The 24,591-nt window shown below is 36.5% G+C and overlaps 2 protein-coding genes across 4 annotated transcripts in view; one reads left to right on the top strand and one right to left on the bottom strand.

The window, feature by feature from the left end:
* Positions 1-629: 629 nt before the first annotated feature.
* LOC120518074 (monocarboxylate transporter 7-like) lies at positions 630-23,153 on the top strand. Its single transcript, XM_039740658.1, has 6 exons — positions 630-1,009; positions 3,702-3,953; positions 12,809-12,952; positions 15,100-15,228; positions 18,093-18,941; positions 19,402-23,153. Exons 2-6 carry the CDS (start codon positions 3,716-3,718, stop codon positions 19,683-19,685), a joined length of 1,644 nt encoding a protein of 547 aa, XP_039596592.1. The 5' UTR covers positions 630-1,009; positions 3,702-3,715; the 3' UTR covers positions 19,686-23,153.
* Positions 19,419-24,591, bottom strand: part of LOC120518075 (archaemetzincin-2) — a 59,116-nt gene continuing 53,943 nt past the window's right edge. The window contains exon 8 of one of the 3 annotated variants that reach the window (XM_039740660.1): positions 19,419-19,513. The gene's annotated coding sequence lies outside the window, so the exon portion shown is untranslated. Of the gene's footprint in view, positions 19,514-19,693; positions 19,782-23,159; positions 24,257-24,591 lie in introns of those variants that run through there. The other 2 variants (XM_039740659.1, XM_039740661.1) reach the window with 2 other exon arrangements.

The following is a 24,591-nucleotide window of genomic DNA, read 5'->3' as shown; positions in this document are numbered from 1 at the left end:
GACCCTGTCCTGGATTAAGCGGGTTTAAAGGATGTTATGGATGGTACTTTTTTTTAGGTTTGTCTCTATGATAGATTTACAATATACTGTTAACTTACCAATACATTACTGGCTATTTCCTTCTCACTTTTTACCCTAACAGTTTATATACTGTTAACTTACCAATACATTACTAGCTATTTGCTTCTCACTTTTTACCCTAACAGTTTCGTGTATCGGCTCTAGGAATGATGTAGCGTGTCCAGTGATGTAGCAGGACGGCGTGCCGGCCCGCGATAAAACTGTTGCCACGAATCTTAACCCAAAATCCGTTTGACTTGTGAGAACTGTGCTCGAAACAGCCGCCATCTCTCGGGCGCAGGTGCCAATGCGCTTTAAAACGGTATTGAGTTACTTTAACTCTCCAACACCTCTTTTGCTTCATAAATTCATTTGCACCGTACCTCCAGATTGTATTTTAGATTCTTTAAAAATAACTCAGTATTATTTTTTCATTTTTATTATAAATCTAAACTAGAACAGCTCTCTAATTCTACTCTGCATAAAGTATGAGCAATCAATGAGCGCGCGCATCACAGGCAGGAAAAAAGTGCCTCGCACATGGGCGCGCGCCCGCCCGCTCGTGTGAGTGGTGGACCGGCTTGAGCCGGAATATAAAGCAGCGAGACAACAGAGAAAATTGGCAAGCGGGGCTCGGGTGAGACAGGGGAGACTAGAAGGTGGCAGAAGGGTGGCCGAGGAGCAGTACGGGACGGCCAGATAGAACGGAGGGAAGGGGATCCCCGAAGAGCTTTGTCTTACATTTAAATTTCTTTTTGTAAAATAATTTTAACAGCTCATACGTGAAGCCACCACGTTCAGTGAAAACATCAGAGAGCGAAATAGTTAAATGAGACAGGGTAAAACAAGGAAAAAATAACCATGATAGGCTAGTTTAGATAAACAGTGAAGTGTTTATACATATTTATATATTTTTTGTGAAGGACATCGATTCTCACTCAGTACACCGGTAAGTCAGCAAATTATTAAATTTATCAATTTGAATGTCGCACCGTGAGTGAAAGTAATACTGTCATGATTAAATTCTTATTGTTTATTTACGGACTGTCAAATAAGGTAATTAGAAAACAAAACAGTCTCCCGTGTGTCTGCTCTATAAAGTGCCTCTCAAGGTGCGAGAACGAAAATGTACGAAGCGTGGCGGAAACTTTTCTGTTGCATCATCGTTAACCCGAAGGTCGCAATATGAAGCCAAGCAGAGTGGTGGAGGCATTTTGACAGACACCGGGTTGCGTGCGAATAAGTTATTGTAGATTCGACAGAAATGACGGCGTGTCTGCCCAAGACCGCTGGGATCGATCTGCCCTTATGAACACCGGTTTGCTTTTCAAATTAACCCGAACAGGCGCCTCGGACGAGCTGCTGTGGAATAGACAAGCGGATTCCAGGGCGCCCCCTACTCCACACGCGAGTAGACCCGAGAGCGCTACAAAGATACACCGAAGGAACGCTAAGTGATTTCTTTTCGGGTTATGCGAAAAAATAGATCAACCAAAATATTCCGACTTTCAAACATTCCCAAGTAATCTACACTTGTTGGCTCATCTGCGCTTGGGCGCTGTATCTCAAATCTGCGATAAGAAAAACGTTTATTAGCCCTTGTGCAGAAGGTACCACCCTGACTAAAAAGCGGGAAATTAGTTCTATAGCCGCAACTCCAATCATTTTAAAAACTATAAAGAAAAAGGAAAATTTATCCACAAAATCCACACTGATGTTAACATTTTATACGGAAATTTCGCCCCCGTTGCTTAGTTTAATAATTGCTGGAATCACCCCTGTAATAAAATGGAAGAGTCTAAAAAAATACTAGAAAATCAGTGGTAGATAGGAGATCATGGCTCTCCTGGCGTGACAGAGTGACCAGGTCCACCTTTGTTGTGGGTTTCTGGTTTTTAGTTACTTCTGTTACTCTAATTTGAACAGACCTCCTAGCCTATCATGTAGACATTTTTTATGGTACTGCAGCAGGTGCCCATAATGAAAACCTGCCAATAACTGGACATTGGGGAGATGCTAGTGCCCCAACACCAGTAAAACAATTCAGTAACCTAAAGAAGTTTGTCGCTTTGTTCAGTGTCATGAGATACTTTGTTGTTGGCATCACCTGTTTAAGAAGTGTCAACGGGGAGGTTATGTCTGCATGACCCACAATAACATGAAGCGTCTTTGCATATTCTATTATTTAGCTGCATTGAGCTCTTCCAGTTGAAGATTAATAATGAAGACTCACTGGAATGGTTCTAGTGCAGAAAGTGGTAGTGTAGGCAGAGGCTATCACTTTCCCACTCTTGCTCTCTTTCTCTCCCACTGCAGCAGTGCTGCAGTAAAATGGATGACAGAATTAGCAGCAGTCACAGTTACTAGCACAGTATGCAGGCACATCAAATCAAATGTTCTTATAGTTTTATGTCTGTGCCCTGTTAACTGAACATATTTTCAAAATTTATTCTGCAATTTAGACAACAGGGTCACTGCATTGATACTAAATCATTACTCTTTTGAACTATTGGCTTGCTAACATGGGCTTTAAACAGAACACTACTAATTACTTCAATTTTAAAACATGCCTTTTTGTTACTAGCTATTTGTTTGTTTTGTAAAAAAAAAAAAAGACTTTGTATCATTGTTGTTCTTTGCATTCTTAAATAGCAGATAGAGCATACCTATTTGGTAAAACATTTTGCATAAAGAAAAACATGCAATAGATTTATTTTGGCAAAACAATAATTTACAGAGTATTTCTAATATATATGTCTTGTAATGTAAGATCTGAGGCATTGCAACATAAAATTTGTTTTTTGCAGTTGTCAAAGACATGCAGGTTAGGTGCATTGGCGATCCTAAATTGTCCCTAGTGTGTGCTTGATGTGTGTGTGTGTGTGTGTGTGTGCACACTGCGGTGGGCTGCGCCCTGCCCAGGGTATGTTCCTGCCTTGCGCCCTGTGTTGGCTGGAACTAGCTCCAGCAGACCCCCACGACCCTATGTTAGAATATAGCGAGTTGGACAATAAATGACTGACTGTTTAATAAAAATAATGTAACAGCAGAATGATGCCTTTAAAATAAACAGCACAACATTTTGGCTGGTGGAACTAAAATTTGTAAAAGGCATGAAACAGATTTATATGCTTCTTTTCTATTAAGCTAAAAATCACGAGAAGGCTCTGTTGGCCAGCCAGTAGATTTAACTTCTCATTTAACATACCCAATAGCTGTGTCTTATCAGTTTACACTAGTTAGTATTTTGAGCTCATGCCCTCTCATTCCCTTCTGAAGCGCCTTCTTTGTGTGTCATATTTAAGTCAAGAGTGTCTGCAGCTTAATCAGTCTTCTTCAGTTACTTGCGTCATATAGACTATATTTAGTCTATTAAGTAAAGATAAGATGCTGCTATAAAGAGTGGCTCATATATTGAAAATCAGGTAAGAGTTTAAAAATAATGAAGTATCTTCAACTCTAACTGATTTAAAGCAAGATGCTTAAATAACCTGTATTAAACAAAAGAGCTAGAGCCTGGTAAAGAAGAACACATACACACAAATATATTTTATTTACCTGATAATGTGACCTGCTGTTCTTGAGGTGGCATTTGTTGATTTATTCCCAAAAAGAGGCTAACTTGAGTTTATTTTCCACAGTGAGGACAGTCTGAATGATGGGTTTTGTTGCTCGAGTGAAGGGGTGCGGAGGTCCAAATGTCTACACAGAAGAGCCTGATGGGGGCTGGGGATGGGTTGTTGCTGTGGCCTTCTTTTTTGTGGAAGTATTTACATATGGAATAATTAAGAGCTTTGGAATATTTTTTGAGGACTTAATGACACAACTGAATGAATCTAACAGCAGGGTATCATGGACTCTTTCCATATGTGTCTTTGTCATGACCTTTACAGGTAAGAATTTCTCAATTTGATTAATTTGAGCAATCATGCATTTTTGTTTTGTTTTTTTCTTTTTGATGGACCATTAGTAGTGTGTATGAGTGTTTATGTATGTGTATATTATTTATATTGGTGTATGTGTGTATGTATATATATATATATATATATATATATATATATATATATATATATATATATATATATATATATATATATATATATATATATATATATATATATATATACATATATATATATATACATAAATGTTTTTTGTTGTACTTTTACCTATAGTTGCAATGCATGTTCCTTTTCATTTTTGTACATGTATTTTTTTTTTTTATTTCTTACAGTGGTGAGAAAAATATTTACTTTTAAAAATGTTTTAAAGTGTATCTCACTTCTGCCATACTTTTCTCAAAATGAAGTATCACTATCAATATGTACATTTTTAAGGACTTAAGAGATGGAAATACGTCTCCATTTAATTATTGGCAGGCAACCACATGAAATATCTTAATTGCACTTTATGACTGTAAAGCATAAAGCCTTTTTGAAGGCAAATCTCTTTCAAGAGCAGCTACTGAACAGGAAACTCAAAATTTGAAGACATTTCAGGACCTTGGCCAGCTCTTTTTTTTCCCAGTAGCCGAGTACACACTACTAAAATTCACACCACACTCAAGCCAATGTATCAAAAATTCCATTCATAACAAGCCTGTCGGATCATGCAGCTGAATGTCTCATTTGATCGTAAATCCAGTCAAACTATTGGAAATAGGAAGCTAGTACCGGAAATCCTTGAACAGCAGGGAATTCCACAGTTTAAATACATCATAGCAGCTTACAGGCTGTAACTTGAATGAATCACTGCTCATGTCAAATTCCACTTTTTAATGTGGTAAGAGAAAGACGACAGCAACACACTGTCAAACAATGAGCGAACATCAGATGTAGATAAACCGAATTTAACAAAAAAGGACCTTACACTTAAAAGTTTTTTTTAATTCTTATAACCAATAAAAAAGACAACAAATGTTGTGTTTAAATCGTGCAACACCTTACAGTTTTCTTTGGCTTTTGTATAAGGCAAAAACAGTCTCTGAGCACAGACTATTCATAAAATGAGAGCCCTGCAGTGTGCCACCTTTACTAATTACCACAGGCCTAACTGCTCTGAAATCAAGTCTTACAACAATTATTCATTTTCCTATTACAATTTATATCACCAAAAATCAGTTTTTATTTGAGAAAGTTGTTAATAATTTTGACTGCCTTTTAAAATGAAATCTAGACTTTTTGGCAGTGAGGTTTTTTAATTGTAATAAAGGCATCTTCGATTTGGGTTACTTTTTATTTCTTTTACTAGAACAGCAGCTGTTATCTGGCTATTTATTAGACAAATCAAGAAAAAGTACTGAAAAAAAGAGATGATGCAGCATGCCATCTCAACGTCTGTATCACAATATCTGTGCTTTGTTTCCCAATACTTTTATAAACTGTAACTAAAAAGATGAACATGTTTAGGGATTTAAGAGACATTTTTTGCATCCTGATACAGTATTTGCAAATCTTTTTCTTTTTTACCCTAAGCTCCTTTTCATTGTATTTGTCATTTTTAACTTTTCCTACTTTTAGTGAAGCACAAAAGGATGAGCTGCCACATATACAGTATATATTGTAAAAATAATTTTACTTTTTTTAATTAATTAAAAGCTTAATATGTCTAGATTTCATTAATATCACAATGGCTTGGCACAAAAACTGAAATAAATGCAGATATTGTAATTTGGATCTATAAATTATCCTAAAATGTTCTGCACTTTTCTGATTAATTTATTTTAGAAGAGTAAGACACCTTAATTGTGCCTGTTTTTGAGTGCATTAGCTCAAAAGCTACAACTGACCTTCAGAAAATGGTGGTATAATATAAAAATGCATTAAAGCAATACTGAATAATTATAACCTTCTGTTCCTTAAACATGTTACTCTCTGTGAGACAGTTTCTGTTTTTTTATATCATTGTTAAACAAACATCCTTCACTGCAGGCTACAAGACATTATTATTCTGTAATATATTCTACAATATGGAGAGCAACAATTTACAATGGATGGATGAACAGATTATTTTTGAGCCATTCCATTAAAAGTGTTATCCGAAGTTAATTAGAATATGCTGTTAGGTTAACTATTAGTTCTAAGTTAGTGCTGTGTAAATGAGTGTGGTATGTGCTTGAGTGTGCTTTGTGATGATTTTGCACTCCATCCTGGATTGGTTCCAACACTATACCCAGTGACACAGAGAATAATTCCCCTGTAACTCCTAAGTGGATTAAGTGTGTATGTGGTGAAAAAGGAATTGCAGATTTTAAGATTGTAACCATGCCTTCACTTGATCTAGGTCTTTTCCAGAACCAGTACGAAATACATTTGTGAGAAATTTTATAATAGAGAAAAAAGTATACACAAGGAATGGCCAGAATGTAAGAGTTGGCAGTAAGGTGCATGTTTGTCACTTTCCTTTATAGGTGATTCGTAGCAATATTCTCTGGTGTGGACCTGAATATACAGTATATGAAAAAGAAGAATAAATGGGTCTACTGTTCTAAAGCCAGTTAGCTCTTGCTGAGATGTTTGGAATGCTGATATAAATCCTGGAGGGTTCTCACTAACTTTTGCTTTAAGCATTTGGCATACACCCAGAACTTGCTCTTTCATACACCAGCAACAAAACCTGTATCAACCACAACAGACCAGCTGGATATTCATAGAAACAAAACCAGCATGTTCCTGTTCTTAGAAACCGGGGTGCTGTCATAAAGAAGCACAGTAATAGTATTCTTTTAGAAGTGTCCCTCTGAATTGTTGTAGATGATTACATGTCTTAGCAACCGCACAGACAAGCTTATGCAGCCACACTATAAACAGTACGGAAAGTAGACTCCAACCTTTTTTATTTTTTGAAGCAATTCCCTATTTCATAAGTCTACTTTTTCAAAGCTAATATCAGAGTTCAAGCATAAGATATAATGACAATCAGATCTTTGCCCTCTACTGCTTTCTTAAATGTTTTGATGTGCCAGGCACAGGAACAAGAATGTCCAAGAAAAATGAACTTTCTGAAAAGTTCCAGGCAGTGTGACATAGTGTTTAAGGCTTTGGACTTCAAACCCCAAGGCTGTGGGTTTAGATCATGCTACTGACACTGTGTGACTATGAGGAAGTCACTTGACCTGCCTGTGCTCCAATTGGAAACACAAAAAAAAATGTAACTAATTCTATCATAAATGTTGTAAGTCGTCAGCCAAATAAGTAAATGCAAAATCAAAAAACATTTCTACTGTCTTGGTAGCAGCTCTTTTCATTTCTTCACTCATCACTTTCAGTTATATGCCCACATGGAATACAAGTCAGTTGTCTCTTTCTTTGCGATTAACCCAGTTATAAAGTTTACTTTTATTATGCGAAACATGACAAACTTTTGAATACCTGGATTTAACTGTTCAAATTCACCATTGTATATTAAGGTAATCCAATTGCTTTAAATACAAAATACAACATTTGATATCATTCTTTTAAGATCAGGCCTGAAGCAACATTTCTACTTTACTGGAGTTGGGGTTTGCACTTATTTTAAAGTTAAACCTTTTGGTCTGAAAGGGGAAATGACAATCAGTTATAAACCATGTAACTCCCCTAAAGGTGTTATGAGCAACCTTTCTGACTTGTGAGTAAACTGTAGGTTTCTTTTTATAATTTCAATTGCCAGCTCGATTTAGCTAAAATTCCTTAAAGCATTAACATTTATTTGTAGTACTACTGTTAAGAGTCTTAGGAATCTCTAATAATATGCTCATGTCTATATTTTGGCTTTTATTAAATGTTATTCTGTGTACATTTTAATTGATTTTGTAGATTATGAATGGAAGTCCCTTTTTCCATCCATCTATTGTCTAAACCACCTCATTCCAGTTAAAGATTGCATGAAGTAACAGCCTACCTGGCAGCTGCAAGAACCATTGTTGGCCTTAGTCATGGACACACCCAAACACACTAAAAACAGGACTTAACACGTATGTCTTTATGGGGTCAAGGAAAAGCTGACATGTGCAGAGAAAAATCCCCTCAGGCAAAACACACAAACCTCATACATAAAGATAATGACTGCACTAGGATACTAATCAGCCTCCAGGAGCTGGCCGATAGTAACAATAACCCTATACAAATGGACAGTATTTTATGTATACGTGTCTGGGGATAACTCATCAAAACGTTTGTAGTGTACAACGGTGAAGTCTGCTGCTGAAAAGGCTCTGCCCACAGGGTTTCTTCCTAAAAACCCGTCCCCAGTTTCCTCCAGTCTGTGCACTTTAAACCACAAGGGTTGCAGATTTCCATTTCTACTTATGTATTACACAAGTAAGTAAAATAACCATGGAAAGACAGGGAGTGAAAAAAGGAAACTGAACAGAACAGCTAAAATTGCTGTTATCAGTTCAGGACAGGAGCTCAGTAGTACCAGATAAATGAGACTCAAATTATTAATTTATATATTGTAATAAGCATGGCATTAGAAGACACATGTAAGACCACTGCAGGTACTTGGCTCCATGCATTTGAAAAGTACTTCTGGAGAACAGCATATTTAGATATGCTGTCAGAAGGTGGATGCTGTGCAGCCTCTTGAAATTTTTGCTGTTGTGTTGTGTCATTAGGCACACTTACTGATTGTGGTGTTCTGAGTACCAATGTCTGCATCTAAACAGTCTGTCTCATTATCAACTCTCTTAACGGCAGTCCTTTTCACCTCATTTTAATCAGATGTGACACAACGTTTATTTGGAATGCATATATTGTATTTCATATACAGGTACCAGTTCTTTCAACCTTACTTCCAACACTCTTTTGACTACAACGTATTGTTCTCTTTTACCACTAGTCCACTGATGTATTTGAAAAAAAAATGTAAAATTTAATTTTACAGACCGTTTTTTTCCTTGCTGCTGGGTATATTCATTTTTAACACATACAGTGTGCTCTCCACATATGCGGCACATATTTGAGTTTATCATAATCAGATGCTTGCTCTTTGTCAGACCAAGATATGTGCACCACTGCTCTTTGCAGTTGAAAATCACCCCCCCTACTCTGAGCTTCACCTAATGTGGTGTTGGATTGGCTTAGAAATGAGACACTAAGTCAGGGGTGGCGAACTCCAGGCCTAGAGTGCCTCAGTGGCTGCAGGTTTTCATTCTTACCCTAACCCTAATTAGTAACCAGTTTTTGCTGCTGATTACTTCTTTTAATTAACTTGACTCAGGCCCCATAGTTGTTTCTTTTTCTTTAATTAGCAGCCAAACAACAATGAGATACAAAACAAGTCACATGACCAGCTTCCCTGTGCCCATTACACAATATCTAAAATTAAAGAAAGGTGATGGTCTTGGTAAGGTTGATCTCTCTGGTCACCAAAAGCATTTGACGGTGCACTTAGAAAGAACAGAAAAATAACAGTTTTCGAAATGTGTGCAATGGCAGAATGAGAGTAGCAACAAGCCATGGAATTAAATAACGGGTGTAATTAACAGCAAGAACTGGCTTCTTAACAAGAAAGTTAAAGGAGTGGAATTGGTTGGAGTTTGAAGCCCCAGTTTAGCTGGTCATCTGTTAGCTCGTTTCACATCTCATTTCTGCTTGGCTGTCATTTAATGAAGAAAGGAATCAATTCAGAGGGCTGAACTCTTCTAACGGGGCTATTAAAATGATGGGGAAAAGTTAATTAGCAGTGAAAACTGGTCACTAATTAGGAAAAGGGTTAGAATGAAAACCTGTAGCCACTGCGGCCCTCTAGGCCTGGAGTTCGCCACCCCTGCACTAAGTGAACCATCCAATTGTTTCTATTTCTACACACTTTTAAACAAAATTTACTCATGGTTGTGTCCAGACATATAAATTAAAATGCTTGGTGTTGCGAGACTAACAGAACTGAAAACCAGTCGTTCATTTTCAACACTGAATAATCTAGAGTGAGATTAGGATCCAGGGCAATCTCAGTTACCTGTTTCATATTCCAGCGAAAGTCAGATTTGTGGAAATGCAGCATGTATCTTTTAAATTCTTTAGAACAGGTAGTAATACATAAATATGGCATAAGAAAGAAAATGGTTGTTTTTTATCCAAATTGGTTTTGCAGTCCCTTTGTGTTTTAAGAATTTCCATAAGAACATAACAAGAAGATGTTGTTTAGCTCCTACATTTAATTTTATCTAAGTTGTAATTCTTGGTGTATAAATGTTTTTAGCATCAATTAACTACATGTCAAAAGGCACAAAGCAGCAAGCCAACTGCCCATCACTACCTTATGCTTCACAGATGTGTGAGTTTTAGATTAAATGCCAGGCTTTCAAATGTATGCTGCTACACTCCCCAAATGCTATATAGTAAAATCCCTCCGCCTGTCTCACCTCTGGAGCATTGACCACCGTGCCTCAGGATAAACTCATTTGAAGACATTTGGCAAGCAAATAAAACAAGTAGTTGTCATACTGCCACATCTCCAGAACCGCTGTGGCAGAAAGATAATAACAATGCAGGATCAAGTATTGCCTTAACTTTAAAGTGGGAATTTGGTTTGGAGGGGCATTTTAAGTGTTGGCAAATTGCAAGACTTCAAAGACTGAGGGTAACTGTTTTTGATAATTATCACATGTTTGTACTTTTTAATTTGTACATACACAGAGGAAAATGCAGAGAAGTCCAAATGGTCTAGTCAAAAATATTCTGATTGTTTAAAGCAAAAATGAGTATGATACTCGAGCATTTCTGTGTCATGATGTGCACAAGTAACATCCCGGCACACGTTACTTTTGTTTAAATTGTTTTAAATTCATAGTGCTGTAAATGGCACACAAAATGAAACGCTGAAAAAAAATATGAAATAAGCCTCTAGGAGTTTGTTTCAATTATTATATTTCCATCTATCTACTGAAAGATGGGATAAACCTTGGATGCACACACTCGGTAATCTCAGACAAACTGTAATGTTGCCAGGATGGTGTTCAGCTCTTTGTGATTCTATAAAAGGAAAATAAATCCAAGATGTAATAGTACTGGTATTAGTACTGCCATGTATACAGAGTATAGTGAAATTTGCACCTGCATGTTCTAAATTTATATAAAAAAAAATGTAAGAATATTTTAAAAGCCAAAATGGGTAACTGTTCACCATCTGCTGTTAAACTGGCTTGAAGTGTTTGGTTTAAGCAGTTATGAAACGTTACAAAAGGAGGAGTTTTGAGCTTTATGTCAAGTGACTAAGTTAAGGAACTGAAGCACCTGAACTACGTTGGGGGGCACTAGCAACAAATATGCTGTTAAGTTTTCAGCAGATTATGTTGATATGGCGAGAAAGATTTGTGACGTGAAGATGCCGCATTTACTACTATTGTGGTTGTTTAGCCTTTCTTTGTAAAGGATGTATTTCATGTTTCCATGTTCTGGCATTTCCTGTTGAGACAGACATGCACAGCACAGTTTGTTTGAAAGTGAAAAAGGGAGGAGATGCAGTTTCCTCATTCTCCCAACCTGACCTACCATTTAAAGTTCCAGTTTAAGCCTGTTCTTGTGGCCAGAGAAGCAAGTCTTTCACATCCGTGAATAAAAGGCTTTGTACAAGGTAGTCGGCTTCCTTTCTGATTGCACAAGTGCGCAACAGGCTGTATGCTGCAATTATAAAGTAAAAAGCATGACTTTGTTTTCTTTTTTTTTCTTTCTTTCTTCAGAAGGGCTGGGCCTGACATTTAATGGAGTTGATCACCCAGATTAGTCAAGTTGTTAAATAATACACATATTACTTGTGGCCTTTAGTGTAAAGAGAGAAATTATTTTGCTTTAAAGTCTGTAAAATAAGAAATGTGTCACTGCAGGTGACTATAAAATCTTGTCCCTTAAAGATAAGTGGGCACCCTTAAAACAGAATTATGCCTGTCTTCCTTTTCATTATGGACAAGTGTCATGCTCTTGTAGTTGAAATAGCCCTAATTAAGGCATAATATCAATTTTCCTTTTAATTTTTCCAAGTGTGGTTAGATTTAATACAGTAACAAAGTGAATGGCATAAAATGTGCAAGAAAGAGTTCAAGCTATTATTCTGGCTTTTTTATTGTCTCTGGGATGAAACCATGGCGCAGTGATTAGTGCTGCTGCAACACTAATCTAGAAACCAGTTCGGAGACTGTCTGTGTGGAGTTTGTAAATTCTCCTTATGCCCATGTGGGCTTTTCTGCAGAGATCCCTGTTTCTATTACCATTCCTAAGACCTGTAGGTTAGGTTAAACAATAAGTCTGAATTGGTCTGGAAGGAGTCAATTGCGCTTACAGAGTTTAGTGGTAAGGACTGAACTGGCCACTGCCTATTCCCCAAAAGAGTCAAAAGTAGTCTTTGGTACCCTAAGACCGTGAAATGTATTACATACAATAGGTTCAGAAATAGACTGAATCTATATTGTTTCTTGACTGTCACTGCATATACATGTTATAGCTGTTTGCTTGAGAAATAATAACACATGTCAAAAAAAGCTAACATCTCTTCCACTGATTTTTTTTTTTTCCCCCAGAGATTATAACAGCCAATGTGAGTTGCAAGCAACTATTCTTAAATGCATTTGGGGGGAAAAAATGACAGTAACTTGCTCAGCCTTATACTAATCTTTCATTTATTAATTTGAAAGAAGCAACATAAAATAAGAATGGATTGTCAGTGTTGTAACATAACGTTTAGAACTTAAAACAGCATAATAATAATAATAAAAAAAATGTTTATGCAAATGTGAATAGGCCTGACCTCTGCCTTATGTTTAATATTGCAGCTCCATTGTCTACAATACTGAGTAATCGTTTTGGACATCGACCAGTAGTCATGTTGGGGGGTGTCCTCATCAGCCTGGGAACTATTCTGTCTGCCTTTGCAAACTCAATTGTACAAATGTATCTGACTCTGGGCATAATTTCAGGTATGTACTACTGAATTTAGCTCTAAGCTTATGTTTAGTTTATTTTCATAATTGAATTATTTGTTGTTTTTCAACACCCCTGAAGTGAGATTCTTCATGGTATTGCTGTGCCTAAATAGTTTTTATTTGGTATGGTATATTGGTAATGAGACGTTTTTTAAAGGTGGCTACAGGGATGTACATTGCTAAAACTCATGGGGCTTATTTCCACTTACATTGTAGTGTGGTTGTGTGAGTACAAGAATGTTAACACATCCTAAATGTCACTGTGCAGTGGCTTTCATTCTTCCCAGTTCCAGGGACACTGCCTGCTGAAAAGACACATCGTTTCAAGATAATTACCATCATGACTGGCAAATGATCTCACACAATTGATTGTCCACTTTTATACATTTTAAACCTCTTTTGGAATTAATTCAGCTTTTAATGTCCAGACAACATATTATCTCTTCTTCTTTAATCAGAGTTCTTTAGCCTCTGTGCCTTGCAACTTGGACATATACTCTGGTAAACATAACCAACCCTGCAGCACTATTGACAAAGAGAGTCTTAAAAAATATCAGAGGAAAGCGAAGACACAAGGTTGACAAATCTAAATCATCTCTGCCAAGAATGTGGTGGTGGTGGCCATTGATCTTGTTCTTCCCCTGTATACACAGGTCACCCAGTCCATGGAATTTCCCCACACTACATGATTGTTGTAAAATATAATGGGGAATCAGAACAATGTATGCAACATTCCACAGCTGACAGGTAGGGCCAGTTGTACATTTTAAGGTAGTCCAAATATGGCAAAGAGCAGCTGAGAGCCTGCACAGTGAAAACAGGAAGGAAACTGAGCACAAGTGCAACTGTCATAACCGACAGCTTCAGTCACACTCATTAAAACTGCATGCCGCCATGTTGTGCCGCAAAATGGCATTACTGACTAGGCTGGCAGGTAGGACTACAAATTTTCAAAAATACCCTTTGGAGGCCTTTGGTAAATCTATATACTCTTACTGACACATGCAGAAAAGCGAGCGTTTGCATAAATGAAAGTCAAATGTTTTAATTCCTTCTGCATTGTGAGTTAGGTATATAGCATAACTTATCTCATCCTAAAAAAAACATTATACCTCCTTTTCAAACATGCAAAGTGCTTTTATATCACACTTGGTTAGGACCTCTCATCTGTTTTAAAAGGGGCCAAACTGAATAAATCTGTTTTTCTATTGCCATGGGTCTTTTGACCCTGTTAGCTGGGGTTATGCTACATTATTTCTTTATGCCATCCAATTGGCCTTATTTTGTATACATTTGCTTTCATTAACTCCATACAACAGTGAAATGCTTCCTGCCATCCACACAATGGTGTAACTAAAGCTCACTACTGTCAATGTCTACTCATTTCTGCCCCACTAGCAGTCACAACTGGAAAGCTGAGACAAGTACGGAGAGTCAACTGCGCCTTCTGCTTTCAGCACTATTAAAAATGAAACCAACAAAAAGTCATGCTATTGCACTGCCTGGACACCATAAGCTTATTTCATAGTAATGAATAACAAATTGGAATTTGTACTGTTCTTTTTTTATTGGATCTGAAAGATATGTTAATTAATATTTTAAAAAGAATTGGTGGTCAACAGATACAATCAAAATTAAACCTTTTGCTTAAATAAAATTAGTACTACATGAAAAGATCCTATTTCATCATAATTAATTTTAAATCTGATTATTCTAAGTAGATTATGTCAAATTATCAGCCAGATCATGAATCAGATTAAAGGGTCCTCCTTTTCTGGTCTTTAAAACTGAATACCTTGCTAAGGAGGAAGTAACCTGTACAACTGTTTAAATGGAAATGGCTAATATGTTAATCACTGAACCGGGATTTTGATGTCCTGGCCTTGCTGCTTACATAAATGAGTGGCTGAGCTCCTGTTTTTAGTTGACATCTAACAAGAATCCCTCTTTGTTTTTCTGTTTTGTCTGTTTGTTTCCCCTTGATGCATTTTCTTTTTGCAGAATGCACTGTATACTGGTAAACCACCTCATCGGATCCTCCTGAATATCATGCATTTCTGTGGCAAAGAAATAATAATAGCACTTGGGCACTGCAGGCCGTTACATTGGCTGTCATCTTCCTTTCTCCTGTTTATTCACAGGACTCGGATATTGCCTTAGTTTCCTTCCTACTGTCACCATCCTCTCCCAGTACTTCAAAAAGCGCCGCTCACTCGTTACTGCAGTTGCCTCTACAGGGGAATGCTTCTCTGTGTTTGCTTTCGCTCCAGGTAAGATTTAAAAGTATTCTATTTGAATCTGAGTAAACTTAGAAAAACTGAATAACACCTGGAAATCAAGGGGGTGGCTCTCAGAATGGCCCTGTCAAGCAATAACAAGCTTTTTATAAGCTATTCATGTAGGTCTTATCAGTATGCCACTTTTATACATATCTTCATATTTTATTTTTTTAACTTGTTTTAATACTCCCTATTATTTTAAACTACATTTTTATTTATATAGTGCCTTTCCCATGCTCAAAGCCTTCACAAATATTCAGAACAACAGGGCATATATAACATTGGATATAAATAATATCCATATTAAAAAAAAATAAAGATCAATACAGGATATACAGTACAAAGTATTAAAATAGAATACAATAAACCAGAATAAAATACAAAAAATAAAAAAACCCTGAACAAATAATAAGTTTTGATACAAACATAATCATCTTGCCCATATGGACAGAGAGGGTAAACTGAAAAAAATATCAGAATGTCAGGGTAAGTTAAAAGGCTTTCTGAACAAATGTGCTGTTTTTTAAAAGAATGAATTGAGTCAGCTGATCTTATTAATTTAGGGAGGTTGTTCCAAAGTTTGGGTGCAATGGAGCGGAAGGCTTTGTCACCCATACAGCACAGGTTAGTTTGCCAGAATCAGTGAATCTTAGTAGTCACACAGGAACATCATTTTGAATGGAGGCTACTGATATAGTCCAGTGCAAAGCCATTTATAGCTACTGTATGTATGTTATTAAATGAACTTTATACTCAATCCTGTAAGAGACAGGGAGCCAGTGAAAGTGAAGCAGGATGGGTGTTAGTGCTCGCTGCTACTTCAAATTGGAGCAGCACAGACTAGAGATCTTCATGTAAGACATACTGTATGACCCCATGTCTATTTTTCTCCTTAACAGTATGACCTACTAAGATCTATGAACATTATGACCTACTATATTTCAAAAACTTTTTTTTTTTTTTCAAGGCAGCAGGATAATCTGCTGTGTCCACAGAAAACATGGCCTATTTTAAAGAGACGTCCTCCTACGAAAATGTCTCTGTTGGGGTTTTATGCTTATGATCTGTGACACATTGAAAACAGTGGCGTCTATTTAACATAGTGTTTGTCCTGTACGTGTCAAGGATCCAGAGAAATTAATTTTCTCTCTCTGTGCTCTTGAGAATTGTGGAAAAAAAACGTCCCAGATGAGCAAACCAAGCTGTTTACAGGATAAACCAACTCATGATGCTCCACCATTAAGGATTTTTAAACACCCATTTGTTAGGAATATAAGTTTTTTTTTTTTTTTTTAAGTGTCTTATTTTTTTTTCCCAGAAAATGTCATTTATTGTGTATGCAATTAGGGTGATTTATTGAAAGAAAAAATCCTACTGAAGGTCCATTTCAAGAAAAGCTGGATGAACTATATAGCTGTACATCTTGGCCAAATGCCATCAAGAATGTAATCAGATCTCTTAACAAGATACTTCATCGCATCCACTCTGTACACAACTGCTATTTCTTAAAAGAACTCAGACGAACTCTGTTTACAAGGGTTGTGTAATCTTTTTTGTCAATCAGGATGAGTGATATATGCCACTTAGGGCAAATTTAAGCAGTATACCTTTGATATAATGTACCAACGGACAGCTACAAGTTTAAAGCATTTTAAACAAACATTAACTCTAGATTAAATACAAACGTATATTATCCTTGGCAGTGTCTTTCTGAAGGCTTGAAACTGTATACACCCATTCATATATTTGAAGTAGAATATTAAATGGTAAAAAAAAAACATGAAGGGGTTTAAATGATGATATTTATATTTTAATGCAAACTCTGACCTGATAGAAATTGACTGTATTGAAAGACCAGCAGTAACAGTATTCCCATTAGACCATGATTACGAAAAAACAAGCTATGATTGGTAGCTGATATATACCATTAATTACAATGTAATATTATAATTTCTCAGGTATTTAAATGTAAAGAAACAAAAGTACAATATTTTTCATATACTTAAACTGCCCACATCCAACCTCCAAGAGAAATTTTGTTAAGAAGTTTAGGGAATTATTCATGGATTAATAGGATATGCTGTGACCCTTAGTTTAAAAAATAACAAAAAATTACATTATCAACAATGTATATAATTCAAAATTGAATAAACTTTTATATACCATTGTGCAGCTTTTTATGTATAAAAATGTAAAACCAACTCAATGTTTAATAATGGGAGTAAAATATGTTAATAGTTACAAAGATTTCAAAGCAGACACTACATTGACTGTGTCCTTTGGGCAAAGATGGATTTTTTTAATGAACATTAGATAAATCAAGAAGACAACAGGCCATTCAGTCCACCAAAGTTCACCGTTCCTGTCCACTTAATTCTTCTAAAAAAACATCAAGTCTAGTTTTGAAAGTCTCTAAAGACCTACTCTTTACCACACTACTTAGTAGTTTATCCAAGTAGCCATGGAATCAGCCTAGTCGCTCTTCTCTGGTCTTTTTCTAGTGCTGCTATGTCATTTTGTAGCCTGGAGACCAGTGCATTATAAAGCTTGAATATAACCTCCTTGGACTTACTTGTATTCCACACATTAGGGCGCCATATAACCTGACGTTCTGTTAGCCTTCTTAGTGGCTTCTGAACGCTGTCTGAAAGTTGATAGTGTAGAGTCCACTATGACTCCTACATCCTTGTTTATAAGATGTACTTTGGATTTTGGGTGAGACAATAGCTGAAGTATAGCCTTTTTGATAACAGGATGTTTTTGAATACTACCCTACACATTACTATGGCACTGTTGAGGTCGTCTAAATGAAGTTCTTCACTAAAAGCTAATTTTCTATTTTTATCTTTAAACAGCTTCTACTGCTCTGAAGAATCAAGTTGGCTGGAGACACACTATGGTTGTAATAGGAGTTCTTCAGTTTACTATCACTGTCTGTGGAGCTTTGTTGCAGCCAATAGTCATAGAAGCTGAAAAAAAGCCACATCGGTCAGAGAAAAAACTTAAAAAAACAGAACAAGCAGAGACCAGATATATACTTGAAAATGAACAAACACGCACATCGATTGACTCGGTGGACTCAGGAGTTCAGTCTCTATCTACCTCACAGACAAATATCTCTGAAACCTGCAAAAATTCAGAGCAGGAAGTGGCAAAGGAGGAAGAGGCTGGAATTCTTCCACCAGTGTCACTGAACACTGAAACATCCAACACTCTTTTCAGAAACAAACTTCTGGATTTCTCCCTGCTCAAAGACTGCAGTTTCATCTGTTACACACTTTTTGGACTCTTTGCAACCATGGGATTCTTTGCACCTCAGCTGTTTGTCATTCCTCTTAGCATCAGTTTGGGAATTGAGAAGGAGCAAGCAGCATACATGTTATCTGCCATGGCTGTGGCCGAGATCTTTGGAAGGATAACTGTGGGGTGGGTGCTTAACAAGGAACCCATCCCGAAGATTTTAATTGAACTCATTTGTGTCTCGCTGCTTTGTATTGTGCTCATCGTCTTCCCATTTGCCACAGATTTCTGGGGTCTTATGACTTGCTGTGTGCTATATGGTTTCTTCCTGGGAACAGTGGCTGCAACTCACATTCCTATGCTGGCAGAGGATGATGTGGTAGGCATCCAGAGAATGCCATCTGCTGTGGGAGTGTACGTTTTCATCCAGAGCTTTGCGGGGCTGGCTGGCCCACCCCTTGGAGGTATGAAAGAACCAAATTTCAAGAAAAATATGCTGATAAATCTTGCAAAATACAGTAACAGGTTTATGCTTATTGTATGTAGTATGCTTCAAAAAATGAACAAAAAAACCAATGAATTCCACATGAATGTGAGTGAGTTGCCAAAGTCACTAAAAAGATTAATTCAAACCCTTAGGTAGATGTTACAGTCAGTACTCCGTGTGCCTTTGAAACTGAACAGGCTTAATCCAGATACTAGTACCACATTGTTTGAAGTTTATAGTTCTTTCTTTTAAGTGGTCCAGTTAAAAGCTCCAAGTTTCTGAAGTTTTGCAGACAGGTAACACACAAAACATGCATTCTTAGTGTTTAATCAGGGACCAGTTTCTGTTTTTTTTTTTTTTTCTTTTTTATTTTATCATAAGGAGTTGCACTTTATTATTTTGTCTTGTGCTAATTTTTTTCCTATTTTTCTTTTCAGGTTTTCTAGTAGATGTAACAAAGAGTTATGGATCGGCTTTTTATTCATGTGCTGCTGGAATGGGGTTGGGAGCACTTTTCTTGGCTTTGGTAAGGCCTGCAAAAACTGGCCTCTGCAAACGAAAAAGAAGGAAACCAAAAACTGAAAAAGACTTAAAGTGCAAAAAGCCACAGAAAATTTCTGAGGAAACTAAAGCTGAGGAAGAGTCTGAAGAATTTCTGGAAGTTGATTTGATTAAAGAAGAAATCAGTTCCAAAAATGAGCACCAAAATGACATTGTTTGAATAATTTAATTCCAAAGGGACCTGGGCATGCACTTCACGTCGTGAACCATAGCACTCTGAACGTCTCAATAAAGCAGCTTTTGCACAAGACAGCACCTAGAAAAAAATGGTTTTAAAGAAATGAAGTATGAACCCATCCCCCTGCCCCAACTTATTTTAACCCTTATGCAGTTATATAGTAGAGGTAAATAATATAAAATGCTGCATATTAAAGAGTACTCACAGAGGTTCCAACAATAGGTATCTCAAATGAAGGCTTTTCCAATCGGGTCATCCTCTATGGGTCACTTTCAAAGTGCAGGGATTTTTCATTATTGTTTTACTCCATAAATACTTGAACCAGACTTGCATTCTGTGATAGACTATGTTGTAAATTGCTCTCATTTTAGTTAACAAAAATTTGAATTGGTGTTGGTGTTCAGAAGGGCAAAAAAATCATTGTCTTAATTGTACAACTTTGAGAAATGTTCACATCGTTTTAAAATAAGCTTCTCAGATGAAATAGCCCATGTTGTTAAAAAGAAATGAGACAGATTGAAATCTGTAATCGTAACTTCTCATATGTGATGGCTAGAGGAGCCTGTTTGTATGTTCCCTCTTACACATACACTGACTTTAGCACTGAAAAATACCAACATCTGCTTACATGCAGTGACTTGGGGAAAAAAAAACTTGGTAAAGTGTGAGCAAATACTACACACATCTAACAGGTCAAATATCGAGCCTGCTAGAGCATAGGATCCTTGATTCTGGAATCCAGATTTTGTTTTTCTGGAAAGAAATTAATTTATCTGCATTATTGATTTATGAAACATTTTACTGCCTTGAATTCATAATTCATTGTATGACTGCTACACCTCTGTCTGTAGTGCAGACAATGGAATGACTAATCTATATACTGTCAGAATGAGTAATGGTTGAGATGAGATATTAGAAAATGTTATCAAGTAAATGAAACTTAATCTGACAACAGACATATCCGTGCACTAGAGGTCAGAAAGATAGATATACTTCATTTGCTTAACTTTCCCAAAGGAAAATTAGAAGTTAAGTTTAGATAGGTAACACTTAAGACATGAGAAAGATATATAAAAGTTCACATCTAAAGCCCCCAGGTTCCCCCACCTGCCTGCCTGCCTACCTACCTATAGTAATAACAAGGCAATGAAAGGTGAGATGTTTTAATATTGTGCACTCAATACAGATAGTATGAACTGGGACAGGCTTTATTTCTATGTTGTCTTCTGTGGAGGACATTGAAGAATTGTACACTGAATACTGTACATCATTGCCTCTTTAAAAAAAAATATAAAACATACACAGAAGTTTCATATTAAGAAGAGTAACTCCTGCTTCATGTTTTATGTACTTCAAATTATTATTCAGGCATTGGTTCTGTGACCCTGCCTGCAGCATGGATCAATACTTAAAAGTGTACCTCACTTAAATATTTATTAAACCTCACAGATTTTTGTATGTACGTTGTATTTCATTGTAGCTAATTTATTATTTTGATAAATTTAAATTATTCTGGATTGTTTTATGTAATGCTTTTTGTCCGTGTTGAAAAAGTCTGCAAAGTGCCTACACCAATGCTGACATTATTTTCTACTGGCTCCAGTGATTGATCTAGATCCAAAGAGAATACTGGGGAGTCCCCTCTTTATAGATTCCGTAATGTAAAGTTTATACAGTCATGTGCCCTGCCACAAATTACAAGAATGGACACTTTTCCAAATTGAGTAAACTTAATTTTACAAAATACAAAGGAAGAATTGTTTTACACAGAAAGTGTATTATGGTGTTGAACTGCAAGTTGAGGGCATAGAATCTGCAAGTTTTCAGCTAATTTCTCCTTATGTAGACATTTACGTAATAAGTTATATTTCTGCTTTTGACTTTCCTTCTTGTTTAATCAAGTGCTTTGTTCAGATGTTCTTAGCCAGTTTTAATAACATTCTTATCTGTATTTCCATTTTAAAGATTTTTATGATACCCATTCATTGGTAGATATGAGACAGTTTACTGTACTGTACTGTAACCCGACTCTCATTCTGGCTGTACAGCATTTATTTTATCAGATCAAAAAGTCTTTACAGCAGGAGTGTCAAAGTCAGATCCTGAAAGGCAACTGTAGATTTTCATTCCAGCAATTTTTCTTAATGATTGCCTGATTACTATTACGAATGGAAAAGACTTCTTTTGCCTTAATTTCAAGTGAAACTCTTTATTAAGATTCACAACCGTTAATTGTTTCTAGCAGTCAAATAATAATGAAATATAATGAGAGCCAACAGATCACTAGGTAATTCACAAGTCTGACTTCATTTTTGCTCCAATTTCTTAATTAAAAGTTGATACTTAACTCTTAATGAAACACATGTATTTAATATATGGCTTCCTAGTGCTCTCATTCTGCAACACCAACTGCTGATTTTCTCTTTTTTTAGAGAACCATAAAAATGGTCTGTGGACTACAGCAGATTGATATTTCTCAGGGCTTCACTGCTTTCATTAAAAGGGAAACCATTATGGGTTCTAAATTTTAAAACCAAGTTAATTAAAATTAAGACAAAGTACATTCTGCCATTAGCAACAGTAATTGTTACGATTCAAGATCTGCTTGGAACAAAAACGGCTCTCCAGGATCTGAATTTGACATCCCTGCTTTAGAGAACCTTTATAGTACTCAACCTGAAAATTTCAAAATGAACTGTTTTTCCTTTATGGCTGGCTATATAACAATAGTTTTTCAACTTAAAAGTGAAGTAAACATCTGAATAGAAACCTCAGGAAAAGCAAACTAACTATTGTACGTACAAGGAGCAGCCACAGCAGAAATTCTCCAACAAGAAATCTTCCACAGTTGTGGATTCCTGGCCCTGTACTCAGAGTTGAAATTGCGTGTATTTTTGTTAATGCATATAGTAGATAAGAAAAAACAGTTTTAATATCCCAGATATTTTTTAAAAGTGTATACAATTCTATTCTGAAAGTGCAGTGCAATTTTCAAGCAAGCTGACGTTTTTTTGCTACACAAAATAAAGTGGCCTTAACATGCAGTATTTGTCTGCTCCCATATGGATCTTTCTGAAGCTACATTTTTTTTCCATGTTTTGCAACAAGTTCAAGTATAACTTATACCTTTAACAAGAATGTACTCCTCAATGTGTGTCCTAGTTTCAGGAGATTACACAAAACTTTTATTGGTCTTGTTATGTCATTTTATTGGGAAGGGTATCTTTGCAACTTTTGCACTTTTGTAATCATGTTTGATTTCAGTATTTTTGAGTCAAATCCTTTTTTTCGTTTGTACATTTTATCAGTACATTAGAGTATAGATAAGAAAGGGCGTATTTGGCAATATGAAATTACAAACCCTCCCTCTTACCCTGAATGATGTGTTTGCTGGGGTTGTTACTGTTGCCAAACTATTGAATTTTTTCAAAATAAATAAATGTTGTCCCTGATCCTTTTTTTTTCTTTAGTGTGTGATTAAACAGACCAAGTAAATGATTTTACTTGTCAGTCACTCTCTTTGCTTTTATAAATATGATCAGACACGTACAGGGGGTAGCTATTAGCTGCTACTACCATATAGACAGGTTGTGCAGTTAGTAAATACACTGCTCAAAAAAATAAAGGGAACACTTAAATCACACATCGGATATCAAAATATTCAAGTGGAAAATCTTTACTGAGTAATACTGTGTAATCCATTGAGAATAAAATGATGTAACAATGGTCAAAGGAAACCAAAATTTAACATCACACCAAAAATCAAAATTAGAAACTGAAATCACAGGTTGATCCAACTTGCATGAATTTCATCACAACAATGCCTAATGTGACTCAGTAGTGTGTATGGCCCCCATGTGCTTGTGTGCACTCCTGACGTCTAGGCATTCTGTTTCTGACAGTTTAGTCCGTGACATGTACACCTGTACCCAGCTGGAGGTCATTTTGTAGGGTTATGGCAGTGCTCTCTCTGGTTCTTTGACTGGTTCTGCTGCTGGGAGGATGCTCTTCTACAGCCCTGTCCAGCTCTCCTCATGTAGCGGCCCATATCATCTTGGTATCTCCTCCATGTTCTAAAGACTGTGCTGGGAGACACGGCAAACCTTCTTGAAACAGCACATATGGATGAGCTATCCTGGAGGAGCTGGACTACCTGTGCAACTTGAATTGGCTGCAGGTATTTCCTCATACCACCAGTAGTGACAGGGATACTGGCAAAATGCAAAACTGGAGAAGAATCCGTAAAGATGAGGAGAGAGCAACTGTCTGTGGCCACCACCTGTAAAACCATTTCCTTTTTTGGGGGTTGTTCTGCTGTTGCCTCTCCAATACACCAGTTGTCACTTTCATTTGCATCAAATCAGGCGAAGATGATTCAAAATCTCTTGTGCTTCCTAACTGGACAAACTGATATTCCTGAGGTTTAATTGACTTGGTGTTAGACTGTGATCATTGATTAAGTGTTCCCCTCATTTTCTTGAACAGTATACAAATTAGTTGACAATTACATCTTTGTGGCACAAGAGGTTAAAAGCTTTCTGCCGTCCTAGATCCTGGACGATTTACAATAAAAAAGGGAATAAAACAGTGGGTGTAGTTTTAAACCTTACTGGATTTGCAGGCCTGCCATGCAACAAAAGCACACAAGCACAAGACAAGCTGCACAAAACAATGTCCTTGCTAACTGATGTATTGCAAAACTGAAATTAAAAACCATGGCTCTTATCTCTGAAAAGCCATTAAAAGGTAACTTGGTTTGAAAATGAAGCATAAAAAAATGGGTGGTGGGGATGCTCACTTGTCATTTATAACTAAAGAATAAGTAATCCAAATTACTTTGTGTAGAAGACAATGCTTCTTGGTAGTGAGAACATTTGCTTTCAAGAAT

This window comes from Polypterus senegalus, chromosome 17 (genome assembly GCF_016835505.1).
Source record: "Polypterus senegalus isolate Bchr_013 chromosome 17, ASM1683550v1, whole genome shotgun sequence".
Classification (NCBI taxonomy): domain Eukaryota; kingdom Metazoa; phylum Chordata; class Cladistia; order Polypteriformes; family Polypteridae; genus Polypterus; species Polypterus senegalus.
Note: the sequence above shows the minus strand (reverse complement) of the source record. Positions and strands in the feature narration are given on the sequence as shown.